The 17,737-nt window shown below is 43.3% G+C and overlaps 1 protein-coding gene across 3 annotated transcripts in view; it reads left to right on the forward strand.

Moving 5' to 3' along the window:
* LOC124034634 (semaphorin-6A-like) overlaps positions 1-16,618 on the forward strand; it is a 110,766-nt gene extending 94,148 nt beyond the window's left edge. For all 3 annotated transcript variants that reach the window (XM_046348069.1, XM_046348070.1, XM_046348072.1), the window contains one exon: positions 13,076-16,618. In XM_046348069.1, coding sequence (XP_046204025.1) covers positions 13,076-14,193 — 1,118 coding nt within the window. In that variant the 3' untranslated portion in view covers positions 14,194-16,618. The remainder of the gene's footprint in view (positions 1-13,075) is intronic.
* Positions 16,619-17,737: the final 1,119 nt, after the last annotated feature.

The raw sequence follows: 17,737 nt of genomic DNA on the forward strand, positions 1-17,737 counted from the left end.
GCCTTCATAGGCCTGCAGTAGCTAAGCCTAATAATAGCTATGCTACACTAAACCTTCACAAAAGTTGCTTAACTTTAAAAATTAATTAAAGTAATTGTTTGTATGGAAAATATGAACAGGTAATTATATTGCGTCATTAAATTAATTACAAACAAAGGTGATTGCCTACCGTAGGGCCTACCCAACAAATTACAGCAATAGGCTAATGCTATTTATTTTACGACAGGCCTAATTTTAACCTTAAAATACACAGAACAAAAATATAAACGTAACATGTAAAGTGTTGGTCCCATGTTTCATAAGATGAAATCAAATATCTGAGAAATGTTCCATACACACAAAAAGCATATTTATGTTGTGCACAAATTTGTTTACATCAATTTTAGTGAACATTTCTCCTTTGCCAAGATAATCCTGACAGGTATGGCATATCAAGAAGATGATTAAACAGCATGATCAATACACATGTGCACCTTGTGCTGGGAACAATAAAAGGCCACTCTAAAATGTGCAGTTTTGTCAGACAACATAATGCCACAGATGTCTCAAGTTTTGAGGGAGCATGTAAGTGGCATGCTGACTGCAGGAATGCCCACCAGAGCTGATGCCAGAGAATTGAATGTTAATCTCTACCATAAGCCTCCTCCAACGTAATTTCAGAGAATTTGGCAGTATGTCCAACCAGCCTCACAAGCTGTTCTTGTCTATTAATGTTCTGTATTATGTTATGTTTCATGTTTTGTGTGGACCACAGGAAGAATAGCTGCTGCTTTTGCAACAGCTAATTGGGATCCTAATAAAATACCAAATACCAATCGCAGACCATGTGTATGGCGTTGTGTGGACGAGTGGTTTGCTGATGTCAACGCTGTGAACAGAGTGGCCCATGGTGGCGGTGGGCTTATGGTATGGGCAGACATAAGCTATGAACACAATTGCATTTTTTCGATGGCAATTTGAATGCACAAAAATACCATGATGAGATCCTGAGGGCCATTTTTGTAAGGTATCTGTGACCGATTAGGGCCTAATGAATGGATTTCAATTGACTGATTTCCTCATATGAACTGTAACTCAGTAAAATCTTTGAAATTGTAGCATGTTGTGTTTATATTTTTGTTCAATATAAATATGGAGACCAACATTAAATACAAAACTTAATTTAGCCAACAAAAATATATCAACAAAATGAAACAAAACACTTTTTTGCATAGGCTATTTAAATAACTTGTTTAGATTATTAAATTGGCCTACAATAATAATAATAATAATTTACAATAATAATAATAATGACTAAACAATTGATAATAAATACAAAAATAAATAAAAATAAAAATTGCATCAAACCTCAACAGCGAGTTGCACACAGTCCATTTGACTGCACCAATGTCCTTCTCATCTTTGTCCTCTACAATATTACATCTTGTCCCCGAGGACATTCCCCTCGTTGGCTCCTATTCACGATAGTCTTTCTCCTCTAACTTTCATTTTACTTTAATGAAAAGGGACTCCGACTTCACAATCAACAGTAGCCTAGGCCAAGGCTCCAGTTTCAGACGGATATTAGCTATACGTTTTATTGAGTTGTAATTGGCTGACCCAGATAACAAGCTCAAACAGATCTCATTACACAAACACTAAATTAACAGAGGACAGGTCCAATCGAGTCCAGTCGGTAGATACATTTTAATTGCACATACCCGAGACCCGTGGCAATTATATCAGACCCGTCCCAGATCTGAGACTAAAGTCCGAATTTAGGACCACGATCCGCTCGTGTCCCGGGTCGGATCTCTGAATTTTGTGTCTGTTGAAACCCTGAAGACCTCTACTTTATCCCTCTTTCACCTGTGCAGGTGCACTTCTCTTCTCATTCCTAGCTCCAGGTGCCGAATGTACTGTGAAAACACAACAGGAGAGCCAATCTAATACATCAAGGCTGTAGGTCCTGACAGCCTCTATCTCTTAGCATAACCACAGACATCAAACCTCCCTCTTAGCCAAATCAATATGAATACTGTACATACAGTACAGGGAAATCTGAATTCATCATCACCAGAAGATATTTTGAAATAAATTAAGCTTTAAATATCGAAGACTTATAACTTCCCAAATTCTTAGCCCCCAGATTCATCCCTGCTAGCAATTAAAATTACATGACATTCCAACTTCCTCTTTGCAACTCACTCATTTTGGGATCCTTATCTGTTAATGAATATGACAGTATCAATATGTATTAGGGCAACACATTGGAATAATTAGAATGGTGAAACAGTGGATATCTAGTAACTCCCCATCTACCAGATGAGAGCACCACTGTTGCTTGGTGACCAGTTCTGGCTTTCACAGTACATTTGAGCACCGTTGTGTCTGGGCTCATCTATCTGTGTGATATCCCACCTCTCCCCCACGACACTCCCTCCCTCCCTGCACACCACCGTCTGTTACCATTGTGAACAGTCTCCCTTCCACAGGACCTTTCATCTGTCCAGATGGAATGTTCCAAGGCTGTACCTTATTGTAGTGAAAATGAATTACTAACCGTATTTATGGAGCATCCTACCCCCTACCAACTGGAGTTATACCTATCTATCTGTCCCCTGCCCTGTCTGAGGGAATGAATCCTGTGCTCCCCTTCTCTCCCTCCTCCACCCCCCCGACCTGTGGCCATCTCTGTGTGTCTCTTCAATTTATGGGTTCATTACAAAAGCTATCCAGATGGAGGGAGGGAAGGAAGGAAGGAAAGGGAGGTTTTCTCTCCCGTTGCTCTGTGGCCTATGTCGTGTGTTCAACGTAGAGTCACTTTTCTAATGCCTGAACGGTATGTCCACAACTAACTCTCACTTTACTCCCTGGCTCAGGTTTGAATGGCATCTGTGTTTATGAAAATAAATAATCTGGTTGTGTACCATGAAGGGTAGATATGTATAGGACATGGGAACATATTTTGTTATGCTGGAAACGATTCTCAGTGTGTTTCTTCTAATGGTTCACTATTAATGAAATGGACGTAAATCAACAAACGTGTCTGTTTTCCCTGGACAGTTTTGCTTTTTCAATATTGCATGTTTACATGTGTATTCTATATGTATATTTCATTTCATCATTGTTTTAGACATAGGCCTTTTTTATTCAATTAACAATATTATTCACATGGTGGTGATTTGCACCCTGGTTGTCATAGCATACCCTCTACCTTCTGGTTGTCATAGCAAACACTACCTTCTGGTTGTCATAGCAAACACTACCTTCTGGTTGTCATAGCATACACTCTACCTTCTGGTTGTCATAACAAACACTACCTTCTGGTTGTCATAGCAAACACTACCTTCTGGTTGTCATAGCATACACTCTACCTTCTGGTTGTCATAGCAAACACTACCTTCTGGTTGTCATAGCAAACACTACCTTCTGGTTGTCATAGCAAACACTACCTTCTGGTTGTCATAGCATACACTCTACCTTCTGGTTGTCATAGCAAACACTACCTTCTGGTTGTCACTACCTTCTGGTTGTCATAGCATACACTCTACCTTCTGGTTGTCATAGCAAACACTACCTTCTGGTTGTCATAGCAAACACTACCTTCTGGTTGTCATAGCATACACTCTACCTTCTGGTTGTCATAGCAAACACTACCTTCTGGTTGTCATAGCAAACACTACCTTCTGGTTGTTTGGGGCGGCAGGTAGCCTAGTGGTTAGAGTGTTGGACTAGTAAGCTCAAGGTTGTCGTTCTGCCTCTGAAAAAGTCAGTTAACCCACTGTTCCTAGGCCGTCATTGAAAATAAGAATTTGTTCTTAGCTGACTTGCCTAGTTAAATAAAGGTTAAAAAAATAAAAATAAAAACCTTCTTGTTGTCATAGCAAACACTCTACCCTCTGGTTGTCAAAGCAAACACTCTACCTTCTGGTTGTCAAAGCAAACACTCTACCTTCTGGTTGTCATAGCAAACACTCTACTTTCTGGTTGTCAAAGCAAACACTCTACCTTCTGGTTGTCATAGCAAACAATCTACCTTCTGGTTGTCATAGCAAACACTACCTTCTGGTTGTCATAGCAAACACTACCTTCTGGTTGTCATAGCAAACACTACCTTCTGGTTGTCAAAGCAAACACTCTACCTTCTGGTTATCAAAGCAAACACTCTACCTTCTGGTTGTCATAGCAAACACTCTACCTTCTGGTTGTCATAGCAAACACTCTACCTTCTGGTTGTTAAAGCAAACACTCTACCTTCTGGTTGTCATAGCAAACACTATACCTTCTGGTTGTCATAGCAAACACTCTACCTTCTGGTTGTCATAGCAAACACTATACCTTCTGGTTGTCATAGCAAACACTATACCTTCTGGTTGTCATAGCAAACACTATACCTTCTGGTTGTCAAAGCAAACACTCTACCTTCTGGTTGTCATAGCAAACACTATACCTTCTGGTTGTCATAGCAAACACTATACCTTCTGGTTGTCATAGCAAACACTATACCTTCTTGTTGTCAAAGCAAACACTCTACCTTCTGGTTGTCATAGCAAACACTATACCTTCTGGTTGTCATAGCAAACACTATACCTTCTGGTTGTCATAGCAAACACTATACCTTCTGGTTGTCATAGCAAACACTACCTTCAGTGCTGGTATTTTACACCAGACAGTTTGCCAGTTGCACCTAGAGGGTTATTTTCAGCTTCAGTTCCCTGTAATGTGTGGCATGATAGAAGCACAACCTCAGAGTGGAGACAATTACTGTGGCAATATGCCATTTAAGTTTGAACACACCACTATCAGGCTGGAAAGTATGTAGGGGAGTCTGAATAAAGGGAATAACAGAAATGAGGACAACGATCTGATTACTCAGGAAGCCTCTGATTACATACCCTGTAATGTTAAGGTGAACCGAGAGAGACGATATGTCATCTCCTATTGATTCTAAATATGTTTAATCTATTTAGACTGTTTAGTAATAATGTTTGCAGAGGTCAGAAAAATAATCAGACCTGTTATTTTTACTATTGTGTACTTCCGCCATTTATATCGAGCTTCAAGCAACAGGCTTCCTTCCTCCCCATTAGCTTGCATTGTGTTGCCCTGCTAGGTTCTTTTACCTCTGCCTCAGAGAACACATACAGTGCAGCACGTCTGCAATTCACAGGATCCACATGGGTCTTTCCTCTTTGTGTCTTTCGGATGTGTTCTTACATTTTAAACCCAAGGTGCTCTATTTAATCCATTCACCGTAAAATGCGTAGCAATTAAAACAAGTGATTTTAATTTCCACAGTTTGATCTGAGTAGATCTCCACATGCTTAGCTTGAGCACAGTGTTCTCCATCTTAAATAGGTGGGGCTTTAAGCGATAATTGTAAATAATAAAAAATACAAATAGAGTCCTAAAAGGTTCTTATGTACCCATGACTCAAACAGAGTACAACAAACTGAGTGGACAAAACATTAAGAACACCTTCCTATCATTGAGTTGCACCCCTTCATGTCCTCAGAACAGCCTCAATTTGTCAAGGCATGGACTACAAGGTGTCCAAAGCGCTCCACAGGGATCCTGGCCCATCCCTAAGCAGTTTTCTGCATCTCAGTTCAGAAGGACGACTGCATCGTTGATGTGTCTGGGTGGTTTAATACATCATCCACAGCATCATTATTAACTTGACCATACTTAAAGACATATTCAATGTCTGATTTGTTATTGATACCCGTCTACCAATCACTGCCCTTCTTTATGAGGCTTTTGAAAAGCTCCCTGGTCTTTGTAGTTGAATCTGTGCTTGAAATTCAAGACTTGACTGAGGGACCTGAGTCAAGTATTGAATGTAAGTATTGACTGTATGGGGGACAGAGGAAGGGGTAGTCAATAAGAAATAATGTCAACCCCTATTATTTCACACAGCGTGAGTCCATGTAACTTAATATGTGATTTGTTAAGCCAAATGTTAGTCCTGAACTAATTTAGGCTTGCCTAAACAAAGGTGGTGATATTATGCAACAACTATATTATAGTTATTACATTTGTCAAAACATTTTTACATTTACATTATGTAGTATTTTGTCTAGATCAATGACAAACAATCACAGTTAAATCTATTTCAATCCTATTTTGTAATGCAACAAAATATGATCAAATCCCAGGTGGGTAAATACTTCTGATACCCACTGTAGCTATAGCTACATTTAATGAAGGTCTGCTTTGAAAAGACGACCATGACCACAACCATGATCTTTGAACACAGAGATTGCTTTTCTCTGTGGCACATAGCTTCCTCTGAGTGATGGTCTACCTCGTCCTCCATGTTGAAAAGACGACCACAATCTTTGAACACAAAAATGGGGTTCTCTCCAAGGCACGGTAGATGTAACCTCAAGGCATTTCCATTCATCCTCCCTTCCAGTCAGCTGGGTCCATATTATGTTTTGTGTTGGCACCATTTAGGGCTTTATTCAAACTGTATCGTGGAAATTCGGCGCAAAAAGCCCAATTGAAATTTAAGGCAATGTTCCCACGTTGGCAGAGGCAGCATTAACTGTGAACGCTGCATGTCAATTCAAAATGACCAAAACATTTCTATCGCAAAATCTGTAGCACTTTCGACAATACAGACTGAATAGAGCCCTTAGTCTTTCAGCATGTGGTAGGGACACATCACTGAACGCATTTCAATGTGATTGAGATGTTATCCTTTTCAGACAATGCCTGTGTATGCTATAGCCCCACTCAGAGGTTATCACCCCAATCAGAGGTTAAAGCCCTAGTCAGAGGTTATAGCCCTAGTCAGAGGTTATAGCCCCAGTCAGAGGTTATCACCCCAATCAGAGGTTAAAGCCCCAGTCAGAGGTTATAGCCCCAATCAGAGGTTAAAGCCCCAGTCAGAGGTTATAGCCCCAGTCAGAGGTTAAAGCCCCAGTCAGAGGTTATCACCCCAATCAGAGGTTAAAGCCCCAATCAGAGGTTAAAGCCCCAGTCAGAGGTTATAGCCCCAGTCAGAGGTTAAAGCCCCAGTCAGAGGTTATCACCCCAATCAGAGGTTATCACCCCAATCAGAGGTTAAAGCCCCAGTCAGAGGTTATAGCCCCAGTCAGAGGTTAAAGCCCCAGTCAGAGGTTATAGCCCCAGTCAGAGGTTATCACCCCAATCAGAGGTTAAAGCCCCAGTCAGAGGTTATCACCCCAATCAGAGGCTAAAGCCCCAGTCAGAGGCTATCACCCCAATCAGAGGTTAAAGCCCCAGTCAGAGGTTATAGCCCCAGTCAGAGGTTATAGCCCTAGTCAGAGGTTATAGCCCCAGTCAGAGGTTATAGCCCCACTCAGAGGTTAAAGCCCCAGTCAGAGGTTATAGCCCCAGTCAGAGGTTATAGCCCCACTCAGAGGTTATCACCCCAATCAGAGGTTATAGCCCCAGTCAGAGGTTATAGCCCCAGTCAGAGGTTATAGCCCCAGTCAGAGGTTATAGCCCCAGTCAGAGGTTATAGCCCCAGTCAGAGGTTATAGCCCCAGTCAGAGGTTATAGCCCCAGTCAGAGGTTATAGCCCCAGTCAGAGGTTATAGCCCCAGTCAGAGGTTATAGCCCTGGTCAGAGGTTATAGCTCCACTCAGAGATTATAGCCCCAGTCAGAGGTTATAGCCCCAGTCAGAGGTTAAAGCCCCAGTCAGAGGTTATAGCCCCAGTATAGCCCCAGTCAGAGGTTATAGCCCCAGTCAGAGGTTATAGCCCCAGTCAGAGGTTCTAGCCCTAGTCAGAAGTTATAGCTCCACTCAGAGGTTATAGCCCCAGTCAGAGGTTCTAGCCCTAGTCAGAAGTTATAGCTCCACTCAGAGGTTATAGCCCCAGTCAGAGGTTATAGCCCCAGTCAGAGGTTATAGCCCCAGTCAGAGGTTATAGCCCCAGTCAGAGGTTATAGCCCCAGTCAGAGGTTCTAGCCCTGGTCAGAGGTTATAGCTCCACTCAGAGGTTATAGCCCCAGTCAGAGGTTCTAGCCCACTCAGAGGTTATAGCTCCACTCAGAGGTTATAGCCCTAGTCAGAGGTTATAGCCCTAGTCAGAGGTTATAGCCCCAGTCAGAGGTTATAGCCCCAGTCAGAGGTTATCAGCCCCACTCAGAGGTTATAGCCCTAGTCAGAGGTTATAGCTCCACTCAGAGGTTATAGCTCCACTCAGAGGTTATATCTCCACTCAGAGGTTATAGCTCCACTCAGAGGTTATAGCCCTAGTCAGAGGTTATAGCCCCAGTCAGAGGTTATAGCCCCACTCAGAGGTTATAGCTCCACTCAGAGGTTATAGCCCCACTCAGAGGTTATAGCCCTAGTCAGAGGTTATAGCCCTGGTCAGAGGTTATAGCCCTGGTCAGAGGTTATAGCTCCACTCAGAGGTTATAGCCTCAGTCAGAGGTTATAGCTCCACTCAGAGGTTATAGCCCCAGTCAGAGGTTATAGCCCACTCAGAGGTTATAGCCCCAGTCAGAGGTTATAGCCTCATTCAGAGGTTATAGCCCCAGTCAGACATTATAGCCCCAGTCAGAGGTTATAGCCCCAGTCAGAGGTTATAGCCTCATTCAGAGGTTATAGCTCCACTCAGAGGTTATAGCCCTAGTCAGAGGTTATAGCTCCACTCAGAGGTTATAGCCCCACTCAGAGGTTATAGCTCCGCTCAGAGGTTATAGCCCTAGTCAGAGGTTATAGCTCCACTCAGAGGTTATAGCTCCACTCAGAGGTTATAGCCCTAGTCAGAGGTTATAGCCCTAGTCAGAGGTTATAGCTCCACTCAGAGGTTATAGCCCCACTCAGAGGTTATAGCTCCACTCAGAGGTTATAGCCCTAGTCAGAGTTTATAGCCCTAGTCAGAGGTTATAGCCCTAGTCAGAGGTTATAGCCCCAGTCAGAGGTTATAGCTCCACTCAGAGGTTATAGCTCCACTCAGAGGTTATAGCCCTAGTCAGAGGTTATAGCCCTAGTCAGAGGTTATAGCTCCACTTAGAGGTTATAGCCCTGGTCAGAGGTTATAGCTCCACTCAGAGGTTATAGCCCTAGTCAGAGTTTATAGCCCTAGTCAGAGGTTATAGCCCTAGTCAGAGGTTATAGCTCCACTCAGAGGTTATAGCCCTAGTCAGAGGTTATAGCTCCACTCAGAGGTTATAGCCCCAGTCAGACATTATAGCCCTAGTCAGAGGTTATAGCCCTAGAAAAACTCACTGTGATGCAAACGGGGCTTTAACGTCTTCCCAGACCAAGCAGGCAGTATAAGCAACAACTAGGATCCACTAATTTCATGGATTAAAGACTGTCTGTGAGAATGTTCACACATCTCTGTCACTCTTGATGACAGTGTTTCTCATTTACAAGGAAGTGCTGGGTTCTTTTGACACGAATGCTTTTGGAGGTATGAAATTCAAATTAGATTGTTGGCTATTAAATGTATTCTGGTGGCCTTTCACACTGCAGTCTGAGAAGAGTCAAAACTGGAAGATATAAATCACTGTTTATTACCTCACACAAGATAACATCGTTACGAGGCAACAAATAATTAAAATTGCTTTATTTAAATGTTAAGCCTCAACACGCTGTCCTAGATACTCTGGGATTCTCAATGTCAACCAAGAACATCCAAGTATTAAAAAGTTGAACATCTGTTTACTTGATGAAAGAGCCCTTCAAATGAGGGAAGCCACCTTGATTTAAAAGCCTGCTGTCTTTGGATTTGTCTGAGGCCTGTTGTCCTTTTGTTGCACCCTCTTTGAAGTTCATTTGAGAAACAATAGACTTCATACATGAAAGGTTTGAGGAGCCCCCCCCCCCCCCCCAGTTGCTAGAGGCAGGGGAGCTATGTTTGAGGAGCCCCCCCCCCCCCCCCCCCAGTTGCTAGAGGCAGGGGAGCTATGTTTGAGGGAGACCCAGTCACTGTTGGTTCAGAGAGGCATTAACCTTCCTCTTACCCTGGGAGAAGACAGTCGGCCAGCTCCATAGCTCTCTTTTCTCCACAGCGGACGCTTAGCTCTGACATGCTCAACCCCTCTGACTTGTTGTTCTCCACTCAAATCCACCTGCCAGTATTTGAACTGCACCATTGTGGATGATTCATGTGTTTAAATTCAATGTCACAAAGATTTTGTACCAAAGTTGTCCGTGATCTCCCATAATAAAACGAGCGAGACAGAGACTGATGTATTTATGTTCGAGAAGGTTTGAAATGGAAGGGACCAGTACTGCCAGAAAACAACTCGCGTACGGCACACATTTCTTTCCACAAAATATTTTAGAGCTGCTAACCTCAAGTGCTGTTTGGTTATACATTCAAATCCTTTTTTATTTATGTATAAAGTCAAACGTTTCAGTCCAACACTTTTTAAAGAAAACCTATAGCTGGATGTAATTTCAGTCACAAGACAATAACTGGCAGAAAACACAGGAGTAAATTACAGTGTGCCGTGCTGTGGCATAGAAGGGAAAGATGAAAGCTTACAAATGTCAGCAGAGGCGTGTGAAACAAGAAGAAAGTGGAAGAAATGAAAGACCCTCTGATGTTACCAACTTCAGATGAGAAACAGATGTTTCACGTGGAGGCAGGTCATTTAGTCATCAGAGGCCTCCGCGTAACACACGTCATCAATTAATACCACAGACTAGATAAAAACGTGTTACTCCTCACAGAAATCATTCAGTAAGACAACTCCACTGATAAGCACTTCATTTGGGCGGAATGAGGAAAAATGCTGTTTCTTTTATATTCCAGTTTTTGGACGAACGAAGCAGGATTATAGATGTTCGTTTTAGACACTCCACAGGCTCACCTTTTCATTCCACGAAAGATCAGTGTCTATCTGTGTTATGGGAACCGTGATTCTCCATCCAGCACCACAGTGATGTGGCCAAGCTGGAAACATAAACTGGGACTGTAATCCTGAATGGCACCCTATTACCTACAGAGTGCCCCAAGGGCCATAGATAAATGTAGCACACTAAATAGGGAATAGGGTGGCATTTGGGATACAGGTATTACATTATTCAGATCTTTATAGTACTCCTAATGACGTATGACATACTGTGTACAGTATGTATAGTATACTGTAGTACGGCACACCCGATGGAAACCAACTGCCTAATCCTCCCCTTTAAAATAGCTCATCACCACCTCTGCATAGGTCTGATGGAAACCAACTGCCTAATCCTCCCCTTTAAAGTAGCTCATCACCATCTCTGCATAGGTCTGATGGAAACCAACTGCCTAATCCTCCCCTTTAAAGTAGCTCATCACCATCTCTGCATAGGTCTGATGGAAACCAACTGCCTAATCCTCCCCTTTAAAGTAGCTCATCACCACCTCTGCATAGGTCTGATGGAAACCAACTGCCTAATCAAAGTAGCTCATCACCATCTCTGCATAGGTCTGATGGAAACCAACTGCCTAATCCTCCCCTTTAAAGTAGCTCATCACCACCTCTGCATAGGTCTGATGGAAACCAACTGCCTAATCCTCCCCTTTAAAGTAGCTCATCACCATCTCTGCATAGGTCTGATGGAAACCAACTGCCTAATCCTCCCCTTTAAAGTAGCTCATCACCATCTCTGCATAGGTCTGATGGAAACCAACTGCCTAATCCTCCCCTTTAAAGTAGCTCATCACCATCTCTGCATAGGTCTGATGGAAACCAACTGCCTAATCCTCCCCTTTAAAGTAGCTCATCACCACCTCTGCATAGTGATACATGCATAATACATCTGTACTTGGTGAGGACTGTATTTTTCTATGTAACTCTAGTAACTCTGGATGGGCATTAGATAACACATTTATCAAGGAGCTGGAGGTTATCACTTCTGTCTGTGTTTATAGTGATGAGGACTCCTAACGCCGGAGCTGTGCCCATTTAATTAAAAACAACCTACTGTTGTTTCATTCCATCCAATATCTTCTCTCTCTCCCTTCCTTTGCCAAGATGCTCGTCATCATTTTTTGCTGCATTTTTATTGAATCATCACTTTAGTTGCCCGGAAAACCAACCGCCTGTCTTTTAGTTGCCCGGAAACCAACCACCTGTCTTTTTTCTTCTTCTTTACAGCTGGCCCTGGAAAGTGGCCTATAAGAAATGTATGACACGACTCCTTTGATTTGGAGGTCTAATCAGAGATTTTTTGTCATGCAGGTGAAAGAGGACCCAAAAGCGACTTAACAGAAACAGAGTTTATTCAAGTCCAAACAGAAAACGACAAATCCTGAATCCTTAACAGGAAATGTCCAAACAGGGAATAACAGAAATCCTCTAGTCTGTAGAGGGGAATAACAGGAGAAGCGGCCACAGACTGCAGGTCGCCTAGGCGCAGGCCGTAGCTGACAGAGACACCTGCTCACACGCAGCATCTGATGAAGGCAAAAACACGACAGGACAGGGCGATACACAATCACAGCACGGTGAATTCTAAACAAGGAACCGACAGGACAGGAACGGAACACAAAGGAAGAAATAGGGACTCTAATCAGGGGAAAGGATCGGGAACAGGTGTGGGAAGACTAAATGATGATTAGGGGAATAGGAACAGCTGGGAGCAGGAACGGAACGATAGAGAGAAGAGAGAGCGAGAGAGTGAGAGAGGGAGGGGGAGAGAGAGGGATAGAAAGAGGGAAAGAACCTAATAAGACCAGCAGAGGGAAACGAATAGAATGGGGAGCACAGGGACAAGACATGATAATAAATGACAAACATGACATTTTTACTGTTATTCTCTGATATGAGATTGTATCGTAGCCATATGAAACTAGTCCCATTTGCATCAAGTAAAAAAAAGCTTTCCTTTTGAGCGTTCATTTATCTAATATATCTTTTTCATTTCAACTGCCAAGGTTTAATCTTTGAATTCATTGTAGGAACCATGAGCTCATTTTTGCCAAGTGTAAGGCTGGATTTAAACTGATAACATGTCCTGACAGTAGGCTACAGTATTGCTGCAAATAGTACAAATTGGATATGACAAATGTTTCCTGATTATTTGTGCTTCATTCGTCAGTTAATTTAACCATTAGATTTTCAGCTAAGTCATCGATCACTCATATATTTGAAATAAATTAATCCTTGTCTTTGCAGGGGTTATTCGTGAGAGTTACCAGAAGGGGCGTGACCAGCTGGTCCCTGTCACACTGCTGGCCATCGCTGTCATCTTGGCCTTCGCCATGGGCGCCATCTTATCTGGTATCCTCGTGTACTGTGTGTGTGACCACCGGCGGCGAGATGTTGAGCTGACCAGGCGTAAAGACAAGGACCACGTTCACGATAGGAGGGGATCCATGAACAGTGTGACCAAGCTGACGGGTCTGTTTGAGACCGGGGTCAAGGACGGTCACCCAGAGGCCATCCTCACCCCGCTCATGCACAACGGCCGCCTCACCAATGGCAAGATGCTGATCAAAGCCGACCAGCACCACCTGGACCTTGCCGGCATGCCCACTCCAGAGTCCACCCCCATGCAGCCTAGGCGCAAGCCCAGCTGGGGAAGCCGCGAGTGGGAGAGGAACCAGAACCTGATCAACGCCTGCACCAAGGACCTGCCGCCCATGGGCTCCCCAGTCATCTCCCCTGACCTGGCTCTGAGGGCCTCCCCGGGCCACATCCCCAGTGTGGTGGTGCTGCCTCAGCACCAGCACCAGAAGGCCTACCAGCATGAGTACGTGGAGCAGCCCCACCGCAGTGACCTCAGTCAGATGAGCCTGGATGACCAGGGGGCCACGCTGGAGTACAAGGCCCTGAAGAGCCCCTGCCACGGCCTTAACCTGGTGGAGAGCGACGGGCTGCCGCCTCGTGTGCCCCAGAGGGAGGCCTCCCTCACCATCCCCCCCGCCGTGCCGCAGATGGGCAAGCGGCTGGAGGTCCACTCCTCTGTCTATGGCCACGAGTTCAAGCGAGGCTACCCGATGAGCGCCCAGAAAGGATCTGCACTCAAAAAGCACAACACCAACTCGTCCAACTCCTCCCACATGTCCAGAAACCCCAGTTTTAACCGCGTGGAGATGCCGCCCCCCGCCCCACAGAGGGTGGACTCCATGCACATGACTTCCCAGGGGATGTCCCTCTCCCGACAACCCAGCATAAGCTCTTACGGTTCGTTGCCCCGGACCGGGGTCAAACACCTCAAGCCCGACGTCCCGCCTAAACCCTCTTTAATGTCCCTCTCGACGAGCGTCAAGTCCAATGACTCCTGCACATAATCATCACGCTCAGAAAACAAAACAGGGAACACCATTGCATCTCCTTTAGTCTTTGGTCGATGTACAGCAAATGCAACACACTTTTAAAAGATCTTTCTTTTATATATATATATATATGTAAATATTCTACAAATGGTTGTTGTTGTTGTTGTTGAGCTCAGGCTGTTGACTCCCAGTTCCTCAGAACACTTGCTACTGAGAAGAAAATTACTTTCATGAACATTTCATTGAAGAGCAACATGTCACCGTTGTAGCATTCAAGACGTGGTTGTGTTGGACATTTGAACACCATGACTTGACTGATGTTTTGTTTTCTTAACCGACTGCCAAAAGCAGACAGCGGGAGAAAAGTGGATCAATTGTATAGTGAGGACTGGAGGGTTCTCCCAGCAAGCACTTGGGCACAGTGAGCTCCGACTGGAGCGACAGCTTAAGTTTACGTGGAAAACTGTGAAACGCCTCTCAGTGTTACAGCAACTGGACACAGCAATCAAGTTCTGGTTAAAAAAGCCTTGGTCTGAGAATCTCCTGCACTGGTTACTGAATAACACATGACTGTTAATACTAATAGCTTGTTGTATTTATTTTTAATAAGTGCTTTTGAAAATACTGACTTTTTAGGCTCAGAGAGAAAATCTTTTAATATGAATTAATCAAGTGTGAAATTATTTTAAGTCATTCAACTGGAGCCAGTACCACTTTCTTGACACAAAAGGTCCACTAGGTCCTTTGGTTTTTGAAGCTTGAGTTGTATGTGACCTCTGTCTGAGGAGGAGATATTTATTTAACTGTGCTAGATGGAACCTACATGTTGGAGCAGAACCTCCCATGTTAAAGCAGTCAGAAAAAGACAAAACACACAACTCCTGGAACTCACTCCCTAAATCACTCCTCCATGGGCATCTATCTACGTATGTTCGGCACTGTGGCTTTGCAGTCAGTAACTTCTCTCTCTCCCGGGTTGGCTGCTGGCTCACTGCGTGCCAACAAGCCTCATTCTTGCATGTAAAGTGCAAAGGGGGAAAAAAACATGGAAGTCCACACATGAAAAAGAGAAGTGTGTGGATGTTGGGCCCTCTGCCAGGTGTGGAGAGCGGCCATTTTGGCAGGTTCTGAAACGTCCCATTTTCTCTAGGCGCGTCATGCAGGCCTCTGACTGGATTACATCTGTTGATAGCCTGCTTCTCTTCCACATGTACATTTGTGCCTTACACCCTGAGTAGTGACAATTTCTTTAGCTGTTAACTATGTTTCTTTGTGGTATTTTTCTGATGTCATCTTTTCCCTGGTTTGATAAAGGCAAATATAGAATGTAGGTGTCCTTGTTGTAATTCTGGTCCCTAGAAATATACCGGGGGTGAAGACCCCCACATTCTTATTTGTGGTTCATTTCTGATTGTGCCAATGATGCGCTTAAAGCAACCCGTTTGTTGTGCTGCCAGTGTCAACGATGTTGTGTGTGTGTGATGGGTTTTTTCCTTCTTCATACAATAAGTCCTGGTATTGTCTTTTATTTTGCTGTTTGATTGGAGTGAATCATGTTTGTTCTTGAGAGGGCCACTTTGGGTCTTGCTGGTGCACAGCAATAATCTAACACTAATGAAGGAGAAACACAGCAACATACTGTGCTGATATGACACCTGGTTCCTAGTGTACACTCTAGACAGTGAAAAGCAGGCTGGTTCCTGTGATAGAGAAGAGTTTCATAACTATTAGGAGCTGTATTTAACCTTTTTTTAAACACATGTTTCAGGAGGATTCAAGTCATTTAATTTGTACTAACTCCCTTTATCAAGGTGAATGAGAGTTTAACTGAACAATCTGATGTTTGACACTTGTTTTTGTTTTTTTTTGCTTGATATTCATTTTTATTGACCACGTCTCCCCAAATGAACAGAGCACTCTCTTGGTATATTATGTAGAGTTTCTTGATCCCGAGCAGATTTTGATTTACAATGGAGAAAAGCCAACTATTTATCATCCACAGCCAATGCAAGAAGAACGTGTAGAACATCCCCACGTCTGAGGCATATATAGTATGTGTTCATTTGAACTGACATGTACACAGATGCACGTAGGGTTCGATTGCAATGAGTGCATCATCATGAGACTAGGCTTGGTAAAGGGGAGGTCATTTGAACCCCGATAGTGCAGACTGCATCTCTGGCTGCGGTATCCATGGTTACTGTGGACAGTGAGTCTCTGTGGTGTGTGCCGTTGTCTTCCACCCTTGCTCTATATATATATATATACACACTGACAGATGCATCAGAGACACTCTCTCAACTCCTTTTGAACTGTAAGATATTGTGATGTCACACTGCTTCCTTCCTTAACATCTGATTCACAGCTTAATGTATGTTGTCGAGAAAATTTGTCTTTAATAAATGCAAAATGTAATAAAAAAATACATTCATGTCATGAAGACGGTTGCGTTTCTTGATTTAAGAGCAAAACACTCATACACACATAAATAATAATAAAGATGCTCGCTCTGATATTAGTACACCTGAACAGATAAAAATGATTTGAACTTATGGGCAACCACTGCTAACATCCTCAATATGGTTAGAAGATGAAGAGTTTTGTGGCTTTATATCATATTTAGGCTAAGAGTGGGCCTTTAAGAGGAAGCACTTTAAAACAACTTTTCTGTTCCAAGATCTTTGGTGAATTGTTGGCGGTATTTCAACGTGAATAAACAACAGGCTGATAAGCATCAGTCTGGAACCGTTCTCTGGTTTACAGGTTGGAGTCGTTAATCACCCCCTTTATGATAGGTGTGGAGATTAGGTTACAAGGATATGATTCTAACATTAATGGTCATTGTCCTCTCACAATCATGTATTGTTTGTTCACCTTTGTGGTACTTCTGAGTCCCATTTTCACAGCTCCTAACGTAACACGGGCAGTGTTAGAGGCAGAATAAGTCCTCAATCATGATATAGCTAGTTTTACATTGACCACTGACTTAGCTCATTTCTGTAGTAGGTTAAAAAAGAGACAGGGAAAGCTCCATGTCGCCACAGCAAACAGTATATTGTGCATGTACTAAATGTCTTTGTTAAACCAGTTAAGCAGATACATGTTGGTTGAGGGACAACAAAGCTTTCTGGGTAACAGACACGGTGAGAGAGAGAGAGAGAGAGAGAGAGCGAGGGCTGTCAGTATTAGTGGGACCTCGTAAACAATACAAAGTGCTCACAGCCCATTGCTGGATAGAAAATGACAATGTATCCAAATATAATGTAAGATAATGTATATTCCTCTGATAATGGACAACCGAAAATAGGCACAGTAATGACATTCGCCGTATGTTATAAAAAAAGAATCGATGGGAATTCTGTTTGGGTAGTGATCTACTGTAACATAGCAATGGGACTTCTCGATAGCTCTGGTGTTTGCCAGTAAACGTACCAGCACAGCTAGACCAGCACCCTCCCCACCACATCTCTCTCTAATCCCTACTGGCAAGGCTCTGTGCTCATTTTGATTGCTGCTGCCCCACAATCTGTGGTCACAACAAGCTTAGTGGACTAATCCT

Source organism: Oncorhynchus gorbuscha, linkage group LG04 (assembly GCF_021184085.1).
Source record: "Oncorhynchus gorbuscha isolate QuinsamMale2020 ecotype Even-year linkage group LG04, OgorEven_v1.0, whole genome shotgun sequence".
Taxonomy (NCBI): Eukaryota; Metazoa; Chordata; class Actinopteri; order Salmoniformes; family Salmonidae; genus Oncorhynchus; species Oncorhynchus gorbuscha.